General features: G+C 43.5%; 1 protein-coding gene across 12 annotated transcripts in view; it reads right to left on the bottom strand.

Moving 5' to 3' along the window:
- The window catches only part of CDC42BPB (CDC42 binding protein kinase beta), a 100847-nt gene extending 80881 nt beyond the window's left edge, over positions 1-19966 (bottom strand). For all 12 annotated transcript variants that reach the window (XM_065685143.1, XM_065685146.1, XM_065685144.1 and 9 more), the window contains exon 1: positions 19453-19966. In XM_065685143.1, the coding sequence (XP_065541215.1) occupies positions 19453-19630 (178 nt within the window). In that variant the 5' untranslated portion in view covers positions 19631-19966. The remainder of the gene's footprint in view (positions 1-19452) is intronic.
- Positions 19967-21067: the final 1101 nt, after the last annotated feature.

Below are 21067 nucleotides of genomic sequence, written 5' to 3'. Positions count from 1 at the left end.
TGGGATCTGGGGTACTCAGAAGACAAGCACATCTCCAGAAGGCAGGATGCTTACTGACGCTTACTTGCTCAGAAAGGATGTAAAGAGAGTAGAAAGGGAAGAGAAATAAATCTCTCAGCCTTCCAAGCGTGACAAAAACTTTGCCCAGGTAAAGCAACGTTCTTCTCAATTCACTATGCAACTTTTCCATAATGTCTTACTGACTCCGCACATTTCAAAATTTGTCTGTATCTATCCCCAGACTTTCCTTATATTCCAGTTAAAATTTAAACTGAAAAAGGAGCGTATAGATTGTGCAGGGGGAAGAGGAGAGAATAAATCTACTGGAAATCTATGAGGAGTTCCTCTAACCTGGGTTTAGATGTAGACTTCCAGAAATGGAGTCAAACTGCGCGGTACATGGATCATTAGCAGAACAGATGTTTTTTTAGAGTGCTCATGGTTCAAAAAAAGCCAAAAACTGTCATGACTAAGAAATGAACCAAGACGCCTCCAGAATTCTGTTTTAGAATACTGCCATTTAAGTTACTTCTTTGCTAAACAGCATCAAGTAATTATTACGAAGTTTCAAACTGACCAAGATTGTAACACCTGCTATTAAGAATAAAAATCCACCTAAGGCTTGCTTGGAAGCAGGGCTTTGTTTGGTTGTTTGCTTGGCTGGCTATTGCTTTTTTGTTTAAATAGACATCAAATAACACTGAAAGAAAACATTTTTGGATAAACGTTAATTTGGAATATTAAAGCTAGGTTGGACAGAGCCTTGCGTGACATGGTTTAGTGTGAGGTGTCCCTGCCCATGGCAGGGGTTTGGAACTAGATATCTTAAGGTCCTTTCCAACCCTAACTATTCTGTGATTCTATGATTAGACAAATGACAGTTTATACAAGTTCCAATTTTAAACTGTCCTTTAAATCAAACAGTGTCCTTAGGGCAGTCAAATCCTGGAACAGTTAAGAGTGAATTTTTAAAATCCAATGATTTAGAGCACTACTGAAGAGCTTCAACATCACATGCATATGCAAAGCATAAGTAACAAGAATCTAAAAACAGAATACTGTGCCTTTTCCTAGAGACGTTTCCAGGTCTCCAAGCATTATAAATTCAGCTTTCTCTAGTACAGTTGGGATGGAGTCCTCCGTTCTTCTCTTCCCCTCGACCTTTCTTATTCAGCTTTTTGCTAATTAATATACATCACACTGAAAAAGCTCTTTCCCCTTATCTCATTTTTTTATGTATCAAAGAACACACTTTTGCTTTTGTTTAGTATTTTTAGCCCATCATTTCTTAATATCTTTGCAATGATATCTTTCAGAATTTCTTAAATCCAGTTTCTGTATCATGGTTTTAGACAACAAGATCTCAAGAGACTGCCAGGCCACACAACACAAACACACTGTTTAAAGAACACACAATTCTAGGCATTCCCAAACCTCTTGTGGGCTCCTGGAAGCTTATATCCTCACACACCTCCCATTAATGCACACCCCAGCCTGATTAGCAGTATTCCAAGCTCCCTGGGCTTTAGCTTCTTCCTCTTTCTTGCATATGCTTAAAGCCAGTAGGAAACAAAAGTATGTTCATTGTACTTAGCCAATACCAAAATTACTGCCATTAACATATGAAAAGTATTTCAATCATTACAGTCACAGTTGTAAATACCACATATTGTACCTTTATGTTTCACTCCTCAGCTTTTCAAGGTAGATACTTAGAGTCAAGCTCATCCCAACATGTTTTTATATCAGATGCAGTACCTGATAGAACACTCTGTTTTTAAGCTTGCTGCTTTAAAGACAACTGCTCAGTTTCTTACACTCCTCCTTGCTTGAATTTATGAGTAAGATTATCCACATGCCATCTTTATTTAATAAACTCTACATCCATAATACTTTTGCCCTAGGATTTATTTCCATGCATTTAAGTAGAGAATTCCTTTTCCTTCCTCATTTGCAGCCCACCTAGACAGGCATGTTGATCTGAAAACAGAAAATCAAGTACCAGGACATTCAGAACAAGCCTGTAGTAGGCTGGCAATCTCAAATCTTCATCTGTACCTCAGGCTCTATTCTGTTGGCTTCCAAACTTTTTCATTACTCATACTCAAAAATAACAAGCAAACATTTGGATGCTCCAATGCAACAGCAGGGTGAACACCTTCATGCCAGTACAGACGCAGTTAAAAAACCCTACCAGTGTAGATGTGCCTTTACACCTTTCCATTTTCAGAGTAGGAACCAGGAAAGATGAATTCACTTCCTAATAGAAATCTTCTGAAATAGTACATGGCCTCTGAGGAGACCACAAGCAGAAGGACAAGGCAAGATCTGCCAATCTTTAAGATACTTTAAGCTGTTGCAATGTAACTGTAAACTAGCATAGACATCGAGGCAACTATTTACATAGAGAAAAGCCAAACAGTTGCCTTTCTACTTTCTTGCACATAATTTTAGCTATACCCTATTCCCTCCTTCTTTTCCACACAGAATTTAATATTTTCCTTTACTAATTTATCTCCAGTGTCATCTAAGTAAAGCTTGGCTACTTTGCCCACTCAGTGATTGGTTTAACTCTTAAGTAATATTTTCCACTTCCACTGACTCACTTAAAAAAATAAAAACATTCAGTCCCAAACCACAATCTTTTAAAGACTGTCAAACTTTTCATCCCTGATACTGTAGTTCAGACATGATAGTTTCATTTTTGATGCAAGTATTGTGGAGCTGAGTTTATACAATCCTTCTGTTCCATACACTGCTTTGGAATTTTCTAAAGAAAAGTTTGAAAGAGTTCTGTTGGTTTTTTTTCTCCCTTTACTTTTCATCTCAAGATTCTCAGTATTTATACCAGTTTACATAATTTTCTTCTCTAACCTACATGAAAAAGGTGCTCAGAACTGCTGGTTTAGTAACATATCATTCCATCTTCAGGTTGCCACTGTGAATCCAGCAAGGACATGAATATTACCAAAAAGGTTTTAATCTCTTGATAGCTTCATGGCCTTTAAAGTAACAAAAATAATTAATTCTTACACAGGAACAAAAATGTGCCTAATTATTTTAAGAAATTTTACAAGAGCTGAGTAGTTTGTGCAGTTGCTGGCAAAGTTTGCCCCTGACTAACTGTTCAGCTGTATTTTAAAGGAAGAAAAGAAGCCAGGAGTGTTTACGACTGTATTATAAATGAATATGTAAGAAGTTTCACTTTTCTGAAGAACCACTCTATAAAAAAATGCATTTTCAAAGAACCAAGATATCAATCTGGAGTCTTATTTTTGTTACGTGAACATAATTTAACACATCAAAACCCCCAAAGTCTAGTAGGAGTCTTTGAGTTATCACGTAAGAAAAACTTTTCTTCAAGTAAATCATTTCCATCTCTCTCCTTCAAAATCTTTTTTAACAGACATTTTAATACATAAATTCAACTTAAACTATAGGTTACCACTTCTGGAAGTACCAGGTAAAGACATCTGGCCTGACCACCATTTGTAGTATATTGATCAATATTTAGGACTTGAAGTGATGTTTTTAATTTCCCCAACCTTTTCAAATCCATGTACCTGCTTATTTTTTATTCCAATGCTGCAAATTTTAATTCAAATACTATGGCTCCTCAACAATCTATTTCTGGACAAATGTTAGAAGATTACAAGTTGACAGTGTTGATTTCCTCTTCCACGAATTGTTATGCACAGCTAAATTTATTTCCTTGCCAATTTTTTTTTTGTTTTTCTTTTAAACACAAAAGTGATAACTAACAGTCTCCACCTAAGTCCCTCAGAAAACGGAGAGCGCAGGCTCTTAAGTGTTACATGGGACATGATGGGGGAGGGAGAGACAGGGGCAAGGAGATTGAAGTAAAGAAGTAGGTCTTGTCCATGCTTCCCTTGCAGAAAGATAATCCATTATCTTTCACCAGCTGTCACTGATTTCAGAGCTACCCACAGAGCTCTGAAGGTAAATTACTAAAGCACATTTTCCAGTAAAGTGTCTGTATTATTTATTCTGTAGCTACCAAGTACACACTTGAAGACAGAGCCATTATTACCAATGTGCATGATGACATATTACAGCCACTGATGCAAAAGATCACTGCAGCAATGAGCGTAGAAGTGTGCATTGCTGTTTTAACAACATCATTGCAAAGCACCTTTTCTAAATATAAATAGGAAATAAGAAGTAAAAAAACCTCTGAGCAACGAAATGAAAGAGGAAATTAAGGAGAGGGAGCTATTTCTTGTATTATGAGAGGAGGGGGATGATATTTCTCTGTAGTTTTATGCAGCAAGACTCAAAGAAAGAAGTTATTGCCATTACTTTACCTGTTTTCTCCCCAAAAGATATCTGCAGTGTGCAGGTACCTTCCAAGAAGGAAGCAATATACTGCAGCTGTGAAGAACTCCCACACATCAATCATAAAGACAGCTGAGGGCTCACAACCACAGCATCCAAAACAACTATACAACATTTTGAACAAAGTCTCTTCTGAAAAACTAACACACTTTATAAATTGCTCACATACACAGTCCTTGCCCCAGATGGGTAATGAACCACTGTATTATATAGCAGAGTCAACAAAACTCTTCATGACTTAGCTGATGGCACATGTTCTCTGGCAAGGATGTCTACCAGACTTCTTGGCATTTAGAAATCAGGAGAATTTTGAAAAAATCTTGTTATAGAAGCATAGAATAGCTAGGGTTGGAAAAGACCTTAAGATCATCTAGTTCCAACCCCCCTGCCATGGGAAGAGATGCCTCACACTAAACCATGTCACCCAAGGCTCTGTCCAACCTGGCCTTGAACACCACCAGGGATGAAGCATTCACAGCTTCCCTGGGCAACCCATTCCAGTGCCTCACCACCCTAACAGGAAAGAATTTCTTCCTTATATCCAACCTAAACTTCCCTTGTTAAAGCCTGAACCCATTACCCCTTGTCCTATCGCTACAGTCCCTAATGAAGAGTCCCTCCCCAGCACCCTTATAGGCCCCCTTCAGATACTGGAAGGCTGCTACGAGGTCTCCATGCAGCCTTCTCTTCTCCAGGCTGAACAGCCCCAACTTTCTCAGCCTGTCTTCATACGGGAGGTGCTCCAGTCCCCTGATCATCCTTGTGGCCCTCCTCTGGACTTGTTCCAACAGTTCCATGTCCTTTTTATGTTGAGGACACCAGAACTGCACACAATACTCCAGGTGAGGTCTCACAAGAGCAGAGTAGAGGGGCAGGATCACTTCCTTCGACCGGCTGGTCACGCTCCTTTTGATGCAGCCCAGGATACGGTTGGCTTTCTGGGCTGCGAGTGCACACTGAAGCTGGCTCATGTTCATTTTCTCATCGACCAACACCCCCAAGTCCTTCTCTGCAGGGCTGCTCTGAACCTCTTCTTTGCCCAACCTGTAGCTGTGCCTGGGTTTGCTCCAACCCAGCTGTAGGACCTTGCACTTGGCATGGTTAAACTTCATAAGGTTGGCATCAGCGCACCTCACAAGTGTGTCAAGGCCCCTCTGGATGGCATTGCTTCCCCTCCAGCATATCAACCAAACCACAAGCTTGGTGTCATCAGCAAACTTGCTGAGGGTGCACTCAATCCCACTGTCCATGTCAGCAACAAAGATGTTGAACAAGACCGGTCCCAACACCGATCCCTGAGGGACACCACTTGTTACTGGTCTCCAGCCGGACATTGAAACATTGACCACAACTCCGCATGCGGCCATCCAGCCAGTTCTTTATCTACTGAGTGGTCCACCTATCAAATTGATGTCTCTCCAACTTAGAGACAAGGATGTCATGCGGGACAGTGTCGAACGCTTTGCACAAGTCCAGGTAGATGACATCAACTGCTCTACCCCTGGCCATCAGTTCCGTAGTCCCGTCATAGAAGGCCACCAAATTGGTCAGGCAGGATTTCCCCTTAGTGAAGCCATGCTGGCTGTCACCAAGCACCTTGTTTTTCATGTGCCTTAGCATGCCTTCCAGGAGAATGTGCTCCAGGATTTTGCCAGGCACAGAGGTAAGACTGACTGCTCTGTAATTCCCCAGGTCTTCCATTTTCCCCTTCTTGAAAATGGGGGTTATATTTCCCTTTTTCCAGTCATTGGGAACTTCACCTGACTGCCATGATTTTTCAAATGTGATGGCCAGTGGCTTAGCAACTTCATTCGCCAGCTCCTTCAGGACCCGCGGATGGATTTCATCAGGTCCCATGGACTTGTGCACATTCAGGTTTTTAAGATGGTCTCGAACAAAATCCTTTCCCACAGTGGGCCCAAGGTCTTCATTCTCACAGGAAGTATGTCCCAGGAGTGTGCAAGCAACACACGCAAACCCCCAGATATACAAACCCTATTCGTAACTACAACAAACCACTAATAAAGGATTCAGTTCTTGAGTTTTGTCCCATTTGTACATTGTTATCCTCATCACTGATAGCACTTCCCATGCTATTTTCCATATATCAATATGATTTTGAAACAATATGTTCTGTATTTTGGTTTGTTAAGTGCACTATCATCAAGAGAGTATCAGCATTAAAACCATGTTGCAAGTCTAACATCATGCAAGTCATACGAGCTCTCATTTTACAGATGAAACAAAAGAACAGCGACTATGTCACATTAGATCTTTACAACTATGAGGAAGATTTGTTTCACCCTGTTGTTTGCAACTGCTTAGGCGGACTCCTTACAATGTCAGATACAGGGGTATTAGGAATCCTACTAGATGGAGATCCCTTTGTGATATGAGAACGTATCCAGCAGAACAGCTAAACCTGTATTTTTTGTAAAGGATGATTCAGGCTCACAGTCATGCAGAGATTGCAGGCTCTTCTGAGAGCTCAGTAGAACAAAGCTTTAAAATACCTCAACTGCTATCAAGGGTAACAACTAGATATACAGAAATCACACCTGGGAAAAACCACTAGACATATAACACAGGTTCAAAGTTCTTGAAACCTGTTCTGGCAATTCTCCTCCAGGAACAAGGAAGCAGGTGCATTTATTAAATACATGGCAGAATAATGTGAAGAAAATTTAGTTTTCCATCATTTACAAGCCTTAATGTTAAAAGCTTGTCAATACTTATGTTCGGAATCATGGTAAAATGCCAACCTATCAGGGTAAACACCTAAGTTACAAAAAAAAAAAAAAAAAAACAAACCCAAAAAGGTAATTTACGCAAGTTGTGTCAACTACTTCATCTACAGTAACAAGATTCTGTTTCACATATTTCTTTTCATTCTGAGAAATATGAAGAACAACCGGTTCCTATTAAAGGAGACATGATGTTAAATACATTTACTAATGGAGTGGGGGAAGATAATACTGAACCACTAAACAATTTTAGTTTGGAAGGGACCCCTGGAGATCAGAATCCAACCTCCAACTCAAGATAACATCAAAGTTCAATCAGGTTACTCAAGGCCTTGTTCAGCTGAGGTACATCTCCTAGGATAGAGAGACTATCACCTCCCTGGGTGCCTCTTCCAGTGACTGAACTACCCTCAAGAAGAACATTTTTTCCCCCCTTACACAGAGTCAGAATCCTCCTTGTCACAATCTGTGTTCATTGCCTCTCCTTGACACTGCACCTGAGAAGAGTCTGCCTCTGTGTTCTCCCTATTCACACAACTGGCAGTTGAAGATCATGATCAGATTCCGCTTCTACAGGCTCACCAGACCCAGGTATTCCAGGCTTTTCTTGCACACCACATGCTTCAGGCCTCCAACCAAGTCAGTGGTTCTCTGCGGGACTCACTTCAGTTTTGCAGTGTTTCTTCTGTACTGGGAAGTCCAGAACTGGACAAAATACTCCAGAAATGTCCTCACAAGTGCTGTAAAGAACAGGATAACTACTTTCCTCAGCCTGCTGGCTACATCTTGCTTTTGCAGTACAGTACCGTATACAGGCAGCCTCCATTTCTGCACTAATGCAGTACTGACTTTAACTAACTGTTTACCATGATCCCCAAATCTTTTTCTGCAAGGATACTTTCTAGTTGGTCATTCCATGACTTTTACTGCTCCGTAGTGCAAAACTTCACACTTGTCATACTGAACTTCATGAGGTTTTATAGGATGGAGGAAATATAACACTGGTATGCAAAAGGTAAAGCATTGAATTTCTGCTGTCCCTGCCCTCAAAAAGCACCTGAAATATTAAACAAAACATTTAAAATGTGCAATAGTATCCACAAGAACAGGAAGTTTACGATTAGACTACCTGTAACTCTGATTCTGTCAAAATCAGGGCACTTCTGCTCTAGGTTTGAGCCACTTAAATGCTTGCATGCCTTTAACATTTAGGATAATTACTGCAAAGTCCTTTCCTAAGAGCAGTAAATGCTTGTCCATCACTTTTTTTTTTTAACAAAAAATCCCTCCTTCTTTCTCAAAGTGTCAGGTCTTTTGTCTTTACAATTCAAATCAGGAGAGTGGCAACTTCAGGATGCACAAGGACTTATTATTTCTAGGAAGAAAATTAACTCTACGGCAGCTGAAACCAGGACAGCATAGATGTAGACCTGACTGGGTCTTGCCTGCCTGCGTCAAGCCTGACCAGAACAGCCCTGTTGCCACAGCACTACACCCAGCAGTCTGTTAAATCCTGCTGGCCTGCAATAACATACTGTCCTGGGTTTACCAGGAGCCGTTTTGCTCCTTCTTAGTGACTGGTGCAAGCTCTGTGTTTTGACTTCCAGCCTGGGCAGAGAGCTGATAATACCGATTGTTTTTAGTTGTTGCTGGGTAATGTTTATTCTGGCCGGGGACTCTGTGGGTCTCATGCTCTGCTGGGGACGAGGGAGGCCGGGAGGAAGCGGAGACAGGACACCTGACCCGAACTGGCCAAGGAGGTATTCCATACCATAGCACGTCATGCCTGGAGGGGGAACTGGAAGTTACCCGGAAGGGGCAGGCTCTGGCTCTTCGGGGGGGTCGAACTCGTTCGGCGGTGGTATCGTATCCTCTTGTTATTTTCTCTTATCAATATTATCATTTGTGGTGGCGGCAGTGGTTTGTGTTGTACCTTGGTTGCTGGGCTGTTCTTATCTCAACCCGTGGGAGTTACATTCTCCTGATTTTCCTCCCCATCCCTCCGGGAGTGGGGAGGGTCGGGGGGGGGGGTGAGTGGACGACCTGTGTGGATTGGTTTAAACCACGACACATACACAGAGTGATAACCACACTTCAGCTGCCTTAATAACCAGTAAATACTTCTAGGGATAAGATAAAAGACAGCCTGTGGGCCTGATGCAGCCTCCAGTTCAGTATCCCTGCTGTGTGTTGTCCTGTATTACGTTATCTGGAGTACAGGCCAGCAGAACCACAGTTTCAAAACAGCTGTTTGTATACTGCCATTATTCCCAACTTAAATATTAACTGTCCAGGAAACCAAAGGCTGAACTTACTGGTAATGGAACTCTTCAGTTACATAACAGAGTAAGTTAACACAGTCAAACTCAACTCCTCTGCACAATACCATGCCACATGACTAAGGCATTTTGCTACAACTAGTTAAAGTGGATCTGTAAGGAAAATGTTTGTGCTTCTTCCCTGTGACACAACAGGCTAACTCATCTGCAACTTCTCAGAAAGTCTGTTCTGGAAACTGAATTGTTGTGAGTTTAGGAAAAATACCACGTTACCCATAAAAGGCAGAAAGATTAAATACCACAGACTTCAGGCCTCACTCTGTGTTTATAACCCAGCATCTAGTGGTTACTAGCTACCAGTTGTTCCACTAGGACCTTTAGATCACTTTTTAGCCATTTGTACACATAGAAATTTTCTTCTCCCAGTCTCCTGTAACAAGTCATATAGGGTGAGGTTCTGAATCACTAAAGTTTAGTTTCCTTTTTTCAGGTGACTAACATGAGAGCGTTGCATCCTAAAAGGAACCACTGATAGCAAGTGTGCAGCGACATCCCCTCTTTGCCCCAAAGAACATCAAAACTAAAATGAAAGAAAATGCAGAGAGATGTTATATTCCCATTTCACTCAGATGCAGCACAAATGATCACAGACTAGATAAGGGAATCCCAATCCTTTAATTTAAAATCTTCAACACAAACTTCTTACTCAAGTATACCTAGCTGTAGAAAAAATACATTTCTTTGGGTCTACAGTCCAAGAATAGTCAGAAGCCTGCACAACAAAGCCAGCAGACATGTACACTAGGTGTCCATCTCTCAGCACCAACAAGAGACAAGACCATAACCAGGTAGCCATCATACACAGAAATGGGGGTGGAGGGAATGGCGACCTAATTAATCTTAATAGAAAAAAGATTAAATTTAAAGACTAAAAGCACTTACTGAAAAGAAAGCCTTTGGAAACATATTTCAAAATTTTAACAGGATCTTCATGCCTGAAGTCACCCTCCTGCTGTTTCTCCTCTGCCTTAATTACAGTAAAATAAAAGACACTCAGAACACTATGGCTTTCAGTACTGATAATCCAACTCACACGGGCAGCAGTAAAGGCAGCAGCACACAGAAAAGCTTCCAGAAGAAGACAACTTTTGAGGAAGGATGTGCAAAATGAACATCACAGAAGTCATGCTGAAACAAGAGCAGAAATCCAAAGGTGTGCAAGGCAATGGAGATGACTCCCATTTCCTCTCAAGGTACACATGGATTTCTGGAAGAGGAGAGGAACCAGGGACAGAGGAGTTCCTCAAAAGTGGGAAAAATGTTTCAGATGCCCCAGAAGTATAACCATGCACTTACCAGAAACCTCATCCTTCCTCAAAATTTGAGGACAGAGATTTCCCCCACCTCACTTAGCACAACTCTAAAAGGGAGTTCTAGACCTAAAAGTTTTAAATACCTTCAGTTAGAAAGCATAGATTCTTTACCAGAAGGGGACATTTTCTGATCTCCTTTTTTTCCAGTACTAGAGGGTTTAAACCAATTTAGAGCATGATCTATTTTTATGTACCTTTCGAGAACTGGACCCAAAGCTTTTCTTAAAGTCTCATTTATCCAGGGAAGGCATACAGTTTAGCTCTTAGGCTAAGGGACCATTCCTTGCAGGGAAATTACAATACATTAAAACCTCCTATACTTCAATAGTGGTTGCTGTATTTAGGGTAAATCTATGCTATCGACATAAAAAATAGTCAATCTACATCCTATGAATTACACCGTTCCCAATAAAAGTACAATATGGCCAGAACAGCTGCAACACTCCTTTAAGACTGACTTCCACATACCTACTTTAAGTGAGTTAAAAACTCATTTCATCTTATTACTTCATCTTTCACTCCATTTTTAATGAAAATTAGAAGAGTATAATACAGGTTTAATCTGAATTACAAGCCCAGACAAAATTTTGTATAGAATTCATAAAATCCTGAACATAAACATCTTGCTAACCTAGCATAAACATGTTTCAAGTAGAACTTCACAGAGCAATTATCCATGTTTATTTTTATGTTGGAAAACAATCATAACTGGTGAAAAGAATCTGGGATACATACAGAATTTTGTTGTTTCTGATCCTTTCTCTTCTTGGCCTTTTTGGGAAAGGCAGCTGTACATATTCAGCCCTCAATGGCACCATTTTCAAGCAAATTAAGAACTATACCTCAGCCTTCATTAATGTACCCCTGATTAATAAACTCCACAAATTTTCAATGATTCAATATTTGGTGAAGACATCCCCACCTTTTTCCAAAGCTCAGACTCCTTTATAGAGGTCTCAGGTTGGATACCCTGAGTCACGTTTCAAGCTTTAGGCCATGGCTAAGTAACAACAGGTTTCAGAGTGTTAAGACCCTGATGACATGAATGACAGAAATTAAGATCTCAGGCACTCCAGGATGCCTAAGGCCTCAGCTGGCAATGATGGATGCACACACTTAATCTGAATGCACCCTAAGTATATCTACAGACATGATTACCGAGGTCTATGCAAAATCAGGGCTTAAGAAAACAGTGTGTAGTTTCCTACTGAAGAAAGCTACATTCATTACAGTGAACAAAGATCTTTATAAATGAAAGCCTGCATTCTGGCAATTTGCATACACTGATGAGAAAAATAGAGTGGAATACTTTAGTATTAGGACACAGCTAAAATGAACAGATCACACTGAATCACAGAAATGTACTCAAAATTAAAGACCTAGAATAGAAAAGATTTTTAAAATGAAATCCTTCAGTGGAATATATTAGTAAGCACAATACAAGCTCTTTGGTAACTACATCAAGAATATGTTGAAATTCTCAGGTGTACCTTATGGAAGACTGAGAAAATGAACCTCAACTCTGTTTAAAATATTATCAAAGGCAAAAACATAGTAAAAAGCTTTAACAAAGCCCTTCTATTTTTCTAAACAAATTTGCCTGTAGTCCATCCTACTCAGCTTTTCAGACACAGATAATGAGAAAGATGAATCTATATTCTGTTAATGGCTCAGATAAATTTTTGATTGTTTAGGTAAGTACTATAATTTTTCCTTTTTGTAATACCCATCTAAAACCAGTTTGCACAAATTGCCTCAAATTACAAGCAAGGGATAAAATACAAGTTTCATAAATTTGAAGAATCTGTAGTAGTTTGACATTCCCAACTGATCTCAGCTACAGATCAACATTTCTAAAACAACAAACATTAATATATAACAATAAAGTAAAAGTAGCTTGCTAAAAAAAGCTAATGACACAAGCCTCTTAAGTTCTGACTCACAGTTAAAATAATTTGTTTCTAGTAGGTGTAGAAGAAACTGACTCACTAACATATGAATTATTTGGAAAAAAACCAAAAAGTTCAGCTTCATTTGATAAAAAAGTTCATTGTACTGAATCTGCTGAGTAAACCAACATCCAAGTCATTTCCACTGGTAACGCGTAACTGCGCCAACCCCTATAAAAACATTAGTTTAAAAGATGTAAATTAAGGAGTTTTTTTTGCAAAATATGACAAAGCAATATGAAAAGTGAAACAAGTCAGAAAAAAATGATAGATTTATGGATGCTGATGAAACCTTACCTCTGCGTTCTACACCTTATGTACTATGAGTGAGAAGCTACTAGCAGCACACATTTTTTTCTACACAACGAGAAATTTATGACTTGTTTGCCTCTTTTTGAGTTTTTATACATAAATAAAAATTAAAATCAAAAATATAAGCCACAGCCTTTAACATACCACATAATTCCTCAAGCCCTCAGTACTGCTACTCATCAGCAACTTTATCCAGAGGAGGAAAGTGACAATGACTTCCTCCTATGGGACACAAGAAAAGCTTCACCCAGGACATGAGTCATTTTAACAGCACATGCCAATATATCTCACATCCTCCAGACCACTTTACTTTCCCACTGTCAAAACATGACTGCGACATTCAGTGCTAATGTTTCACAGCATAAAGTTTTACAGAAAAAGTCATTAGAAGATATTGCCTCGTTCTAAAAATAACAGATTAGAAGAGATGTACTGTAAAGGGTCCATCATATATACAGCAGCAGGCTTTGAACCTCATGCCCCAACTACAATGCCATCAAAGCTAACATGGCAGTTTGGGCTAATTCAACAAGAATTAATCCTAACATACTTTTCAGAAGAACAAAACCAGTTTACTCAAAACAGAGAATGCAGGAAACTGGGATTCAGTGGCCATGTTCACACTACTCTGCCAGATGACTATCAAAGACTTCATAAGCAAAAGCAATCCACGCTACAGTGCCCCATCTCTGACCACAGGAAAGCCTTCAGGGAGCAGGAAAAGGCTCCAGCTGCATCCACACTGCACTATGCAAAGAAACCATGGCTGCCACCACCGCCACTGGCCCTTCCAGAACCTCTGCAAGACACCCTGCCTCAGTGGGCCCACATCCACACCCTCCTGGCTGCTAGCTCTAGTATAAAGGATTATAATAGGCTTTGGCAGATAGTGGATGGAAGTAGGAAGAATTTAGGCCAGAATCTGAAATTCATCAGCTGTCTTCATTATCCAACCACACTCACTTCACACATGTGCCAAACAGGCTTATCACTTGCTGTACAGCTTTTGCTGCACAGAGAAGGACATTATACAAGCTAGCAGAGCCTGATGTTTCTTCCTGGCTTTATATGTGTATTTCTGTAAGCAGGGGTGGCAGGGAGGAAGCGCTAAAGGGAAGGATGAGAAGAATTTAAGCCCTCAAGTCAAGATACACAACATGTTATCATGTGACAGTTTTTCCTGGTGCAACCCAAAAAGGCCAAAGATCCTCATAACCAGCCCTCCAAGTCTGATAATTCTAAGGTCATCTCAAAAATATTAAGGATAGCTTCTGCCTCCTATAGCAGCACACTCAGCTACACATTGTGCCCTCACCCCTACCTAGTACTTTCTCTAGTACATCAGCGCCTGTGGCAGTCAGAAGACTAGGTCTACCCTGCAGCTAGTTTTAAAGATGCTCTAATGCAGGCTGGGAAGACCTTTTCTCAGGTCCACATCTACACTTCTAAATACAACTGCTTTCAGGCGGAAAGAACAAGCTACAAACTCTTCTGCAGAAAGGCCACCTGTAAGGCTCTCCATTCCCTCACTAAATATTTTTTGTATTTGAAAGGTTAAGGTGCCTCTTTAAGCAAAACTGGAAGGAGAAAGTACATCTGGTAACAGACTTCCAAAGTTCACAGAGCTCCCCTCCCTCCAAGAGCAAGATGCAAACCTGAAGCCCCAGTTCTAACCCAACAGTGTGAATCACTGCACCAGCACAACAGCAACCCTTTCTGATTAACTTTACATGCATGATTTTTCCCATCTATGGCCTCTTATGCCAGACTGTCTTAGAGGGCTTGGCAGCAGGTGCCCAGGTGGCCTTCTTGTGCTAACAACCTGCAATCTTCTTTCTTTTCCCCACAGCTTCAGCCCTCTTAAAGTTCCCCCTCTCAGGAGAAATAAAAGCAAACACCCAAACATAAAAAAAAAAAAACAAAAAAAAACAGAAACCCCCCCCAAAAAACCACCAACAACAAAAAAAGCAACCAGCCAACAAACAGCCACTATCCAAAAGCAGAACACCAGTCCAGCCAGGCAGCAGACCTTGCACAAACTGAGAATGCAGAACATAAGTCAGCATTCAAACAGATGGATCATAGCACATCAGGAGAAACAGTCCACAGAAGTATACCGTGTACCTGCCTAAAGGTAAAAAAAGTCACATTTCAGATCAATCTGAACTACTGACACTGGTTTTGAGGTGTTCTCACAGAGAGCACTAGCCAGTACATAGTCCAGGAGTGAGACAACACTGAATGAACTATGTGGGCGCATGTGCCATCCTGCCCTCTGTAGCATGCCAAAAGTACAAAACAGGGTCAGAGAAAACAAAGGCTGGAGCAAGAAAGAGAGCCTATGCCGCACCAACAGCATTTTGAATACAAATAAAGCCCGTTCCTGTCAGGCTCTTCTCTGAACATGCTTGCCTACTGACTGCAAACTGTGCCAAGTAGCTGTTCAAAAATGGAGCAGCCAGTTTCACCAGTCCCTGCTGACTGGAAGCAGAGGGCAGTGAGCACCAACCACAGCCAGCTAAGATAACTCCCTAAAAACAAGGTGATGTCAGACGAGGATGAACATGATGCCAGCGAGCAAGGTGACCTGCAAGCAGCCATTCCAGTGCAGCATTATGAAAGATTCAGATTCCTCAGTATGACAGGACAAGGAGCTCCACAGGGAAGAACACCCTGCACCTGAAAGCTGAAGGACAAGCAATGCATGGATCTGAGCTGCAGCCATGCTGCTCCAGCACTTCATACTTCTCTCCTTGTCACAAGAAACAGTAACAGCATAACTTTTTTTGCAGGAAGTGTCTCTTAGGAGGTCCCTCTGCAGTGGATGGACAACACCCCCCCACAGCACCCAACACTGGTGTGCACCATAATCCATTGCATAAGCCCAGAGGCCACACAGCCTCCTCTGTGCTTTATGATAACATTAGGTAGTCTTCACTAGTGGCCTACATCAGCTTCAACAAGGGAGGTACCTCCACGGACTTTCAGGCCCACATAGGCTTTCTAGGACCCAGGAGTGTCCAGTTCCAGCATTACCCCAGATGCCAGCTAGGTTGCTCTCCTGACAACTGGAAGGACAAGCAAAGATGGTCAAGCAATTTGGCCCCAGAGGCACAAGCGTTGTAGCTGATGACTTTGAGAGCAATGAGCAAGTACAACCAGAATGAACAGGACTCCTCACTATTTCTCACTCTGGGAGCAGCAGATGTAGCAAGTTTTAAAAGGCACAGATTTGGGAAATTATTTCTGAACATGTAGACATGGGTCCGCTAACTAACAGACTTGATCTCAATTCCCAGTAAGAATACTGGGCGTTATTTCAATAGCTATTATATAAACAATACAGTGATAACCAAATGGGTGAAAACTTATTCAACAGGATTCATAAATAAAAACAACTAGCGGAAAAGAGCTTTTGACCTCCTCACTTGCAGCTCAGCTAGCTCTTCTCCAATGACAGTTGGCATAAAGGTATGTGTATTATAATTCTAGTACATGGAAAAAATACAGTCTGTTTGAAAGCTCCATTCACCATGGGAAAGCTATGACTGCCAAGGTTAAAATGGCAGATTCTTACAACATTTCTAAAGCAATGGAAGCCACAAGCCGCCTCAAGGCAAAAGGCCACACCCTACACTCTTCTATGGTTACCAAATAGGAAGATGATTTTGAAGAAATAAGCCTGTGGCAGGACTGCAAGGAAGCAGCAGCGGTATTGATAGGGCAGAAGCAATGAGATCCAACGTTTGGGTGTCACCAGCCTCTGCAGGTGAGGTGTGAGGCTTTTACAGATGTTGAATAGGGAGAAGGTGGTGTGTCACAGGATAAATGTGAGGCTTAATTTTTGGACTCCCCACTTCCCTTCTCCCACAGTCATCAGCTTCATAATATGAGCAGCATCACTGCTGCTGCCAGACAGCTACACCACACAACTCAACATCTCCTCCGCACCCCACAGCCAGGAAGAAGCTCTGCCTCAACTGCCACGCCTGAACTCTATTTTGGCAATTATGAATGCAAGTCCATTAGCCATGCTGAATCATTTTAAGGGAATTTTATATGTGCGATACCTCACACCCAGTTTTAAATCCAAAATACTAAAGAAATGTTTGTTATGTAGCTCAGCTTAATTTAACCTTAATACCTATGCAGCTTATTTCCATTGTCAGTGATAAGTCTCCATTTTGTCAAAAGGAAATTCCTTCCGTCTCCAGTTGATAAAGAAACACTGATCTTCAAAGTATATCTCAAATATTTAACTATGCTCTCATGCTTCTACAGACACATAACAGCACAGAAAACTTGTGCACATCAATCCGGAATATCTTCTGACAGAGAATCAGGCTGTAATTAAGACTGCACATCATGACATGAGGAAGATTAGCGTGTTTGGCATGATATTTTCCTTATTAGCTGGAGGCAGAAACAAGTTCCTTGTCAGTGGAAACATACTGTGAGGGCACTAGGACACAGATAAAAGGTGTCTTGTTGTTGGCATTTATTTGTTTTTAATAGCTTGAAGGAAAGAGAGGAACAGAGAACACCAACTATAGTTGGTTTTAAAAGGTATTCCTTATTGATGGAACAGAAATATAGTAATAAATAGCAGTCCAGATTAGGTCCATCTCCTTATCATCGAGGGCCTGGATTATAAACTTTTATCCCTACTCTGCAGCACCAGATGGTAGCTCACATACATTTCAATTATTTATTGAATAGGCACTTTGTTATACTAGGGTAATCCCACACTGCAGTAAGAACTACACACTGTTTTTACTGCAAGCTATACTTTTCATCAAGTCAGTAACCTTTTCACATTCAGTGAACACAATAAACAGAATTAAAAGGAGCGATTTTATAAACAGTTGGGCAATCAGTCTCTCCATCACACAGAAAGCGACAACACAGGGATCAATCAGTAAGACACAACCACCAGCAGTGCTATAGAAAAAAGCATATCATTCTTTGGCCTGCCTTAAATCCTTTCCTCAACTTCAGTGCTTGAACTACCATCCTAACAGTTTGTAGGTGCTCACTCATTCAAGCCATCAGCTTGGGAGCAAGACTGTAAAACCAGATTGCACTTTGCAGAACACATACAAATCTCACACCACAAAACAAATAATCATGTTCCCCAGGCTGCAGCCTTGAGGGGCAGATGTGATAAAGTGGTTAATTATTCAGTTGGCAATCGCATTACTGACGTCAATAGGAGAGTCCAGGAAGTGAATCCTCTTAGTCTGTTAGTGTATGACAAAGAGTGGTGGTCCCCACAGAAATTAAGGAGAACCAGCTGTCCCTAAATGTTAGTGCTCTGGTCTGTAATGCTAAAGACATACATTTGCATTTACTGAAGTAAATCAGCCCCTCCCTCCCCCTTAGGAAAGCCTTTGTTTTGGTCGCTGTTTTTTTGGGGGGGGCTTTTTTGGGTTGTTTTTTTTTGGGGGGGGTGGGTTTGTTTTGGTTTTTTTTTCCATAAGAGGGCTCTTTAAAAGCCTAATTAATTGTACATGCACGGAACAGCTGATAAATGGGACAATATACTTGTGAGCAGTGATCTCTCCTCCCTCCCCTCCAATTCTCATTCCATGAAGAAGTTAAGTCACCTTTGTCATACATGATTATTCATAACTTAGTCAGATGAATAAACCAGTCAGCCGTCAAGGCCATTTTAACATAAATTCATTTAGGCATGCAGCAGGGAAAGATCTCTCTCCCCTAACGTGTAGTCAATAGTCTTAACTAAACAACACTGGAGAGAAAACTTTTATCCCAAGCATTATTACAAGTATCCGCGTTTTCTTTTGTCAGCACGCTCCAGACTACTGAAGGTTTTTCATTATCAGGCTGCTTAACAGTAGGAAACCATTAAACAAAGCTGTTATAAAGGCTGCTTAGAATTGCTCTGTCCTTCGGGGGCATGCCCAAGACTGCATGATGAGCGGTAACTGTTGTTTCTTCAAGACATACACACACACACACGCCTCTTCTAACAGCAACAATCCGGCCCAAGAGCAGTATCTCAAAGCCGGAGCCCGCTGCTCTCCCTCTCCTCCCCGCCGCAGGTAGGGAGCCTCCGAGGAGCGCTGGATTAGCCTGACATTTCGGGTTAAGCCGAGCAGGGTTTCAGGCCAAGGACACTCCGGTGCTGTTCCTGCTGCGGCTGCCAAGCAGTTCGCCTGGGGCCGAGCGGGGCAGGGAGGAGACCTGCCGGGGTCAAGCCCCGGCTGGCGGCGGGACCGTTCCCCAGGGAGGCTCCGCATCCAGGGGCGGCGTCCCCGCTCCCCGCCCGGTTCGGCCGCCGATGGGAGCGGCGGGGAGCGCACTCCCGGGGCAGCCACCGCCCCTCGCCCGGGGAGCCCACACAGCCCCCCGCGATCCGGGCCCCGCCCCCCTCCCCAGCTCCGGCCTGGCCCCGTCTCCTCATCCCCTTCCTCACCCCACTCGAGGAAGTCGGAGACGTATCGGTCGCGGCGCAACGGCGAGTCGCGGCTGCACTCGGCGTAGACGCCGACCAAGAGGTCGAGCAGGGTCTCCACGCTCAGCACGCTGTCGTTTCGCTGCGGCCCGTCCAGCACCAGCTGCTCCAGCCGCTTCAGTCGCACCTTGGCCGACATGGTGCCGCGGCGGCGGGCGCAGGGCAGGGCACGGCCGAGCGGCCGCGAAGCCGGCGGAAAACGGTGCTGAAAGGCCCGTGCGCCGCGCTCAGCCGCGCCGCACCGCCCGCGCCCCGCGCCGCCCCCCGCCCCTCACGGCCGCGCCGGGGCCGAGCGGCTCCTTCCGCGGGCTCCGCCTCAGGCACGGACGGTCCATGGGCCGGACCCGGCCAGCGCCTCGCTCCAGCCTCTCCCCGGCGGCGGGGAAGAGCTGCTCCCACTCCTCCTCCCCCGGCAGCGGCAGCCCCAGCAAGCGCGGCCCGGCGCGTCCCACAGCGCGGCCCCGGCCGCACTCGGCCACGCCCACCACGCAGCGTCTCCGCGCTCCGACGTAGGCAGGGCCGCGCAAGATTGGGCCGAGCGCCGCGCCGTAGCGGGGTGGGGTAGAGTTGGGTTTGTCCGGTCGTGGTCGCGCTTCGGCAGATTCGCTACGGAGGGTGCGGGGAGAGGGGCAGCGCTGTTCACTTCCGCACTTTCGTCTCCCTGTGCGACCCCGACAGAGGTTCGGGTGTTAGGGCAGGGATCGCCGTGCTCTAGAGGCCGCGCAACCCGCTCCGAGCCACCCAGGGCAGCACCGGGCTGTGCCAGGACAGGGGTGACTCAGGGGTCTGCGTCCCCACACGCCTTCGTAGTGCACTACCCGTCCAGGGCGCCGATGTGGGGCGCGGGAGGCTTCTCCAGCCATGGCTGGAACCGGGCCTTCCCTTTCGCTGCCTCAGCCGCGATTTCCTGCTCTGCAGCTGGGTTTGCCCCTGTGGAGACCCTGGCAATGGGCCCGGGGTTGGCAGGGCCCCATATCAGGAGATGGCGCCTGGAAGGTCTGACTGGCTGTACCGTTCAGAACCTACCTGGTGATAGGGTTTTATTTCAAAGCACCAGTTAGCCTGGGCAAATAGAGCCCTGTGTGTTAGCAGCAACTGTCCACACTCCCTGGAATTTCTTCGGGTTGGAGTGTAAGGCACTCAGACTTTTCTGCAGTGCTTTTTTTTTTTTGCATTACCACTTACTCTGAGAACTGTTCTCTCTGGAGGCTGCAGCACCTGAAGGCAAGATGCTGAGTAGCTTGAGATGGGAGTTTATGTCTCTAGGAATGCAGCCAGTCAGGTCCTGATGCAAAGCTGAACTGGGAAGGATGCATTTTCCTTGTCTCCCCTGGCAAGTAGCTGGAGTGCTGTGCGCTGAAACTCATCGCACTGGAAGGAGAGGCAGCTGAGTGCTGGCTCTGTCAGGGCTGGGAAACCCCCTGCCTCCGGAGCTGGAGCTAGACAGGGGTTTGCACCATGGTAGTTGCGGTTGCCAGGGGTCCTTCACAGTCAGACGTTAACATGTCAGTTGATGAAAGAACTGTATGTTTTCAACCATCGCCTTCAGGGCCATTGGCTAGACCAAATCCAGCCA

Source organism: Lathamus discolor, chromosome 6, assembly GCF_037157495.1.
Source record: "Lathamus discolor isolate bLatDis1 chromosome 6, bLatDis1.hap1, whole genome shotgun sequence".
NCBI classification, from domain to species: Eukaryota; Metazoa; Chordata; class Aves; order Psittaciformes; family Psittacidae; genus Lathamus; species Lathamus discolor.
This window is presented reverse-complemented; position numbering and strand designations above follow the sequence as displayed.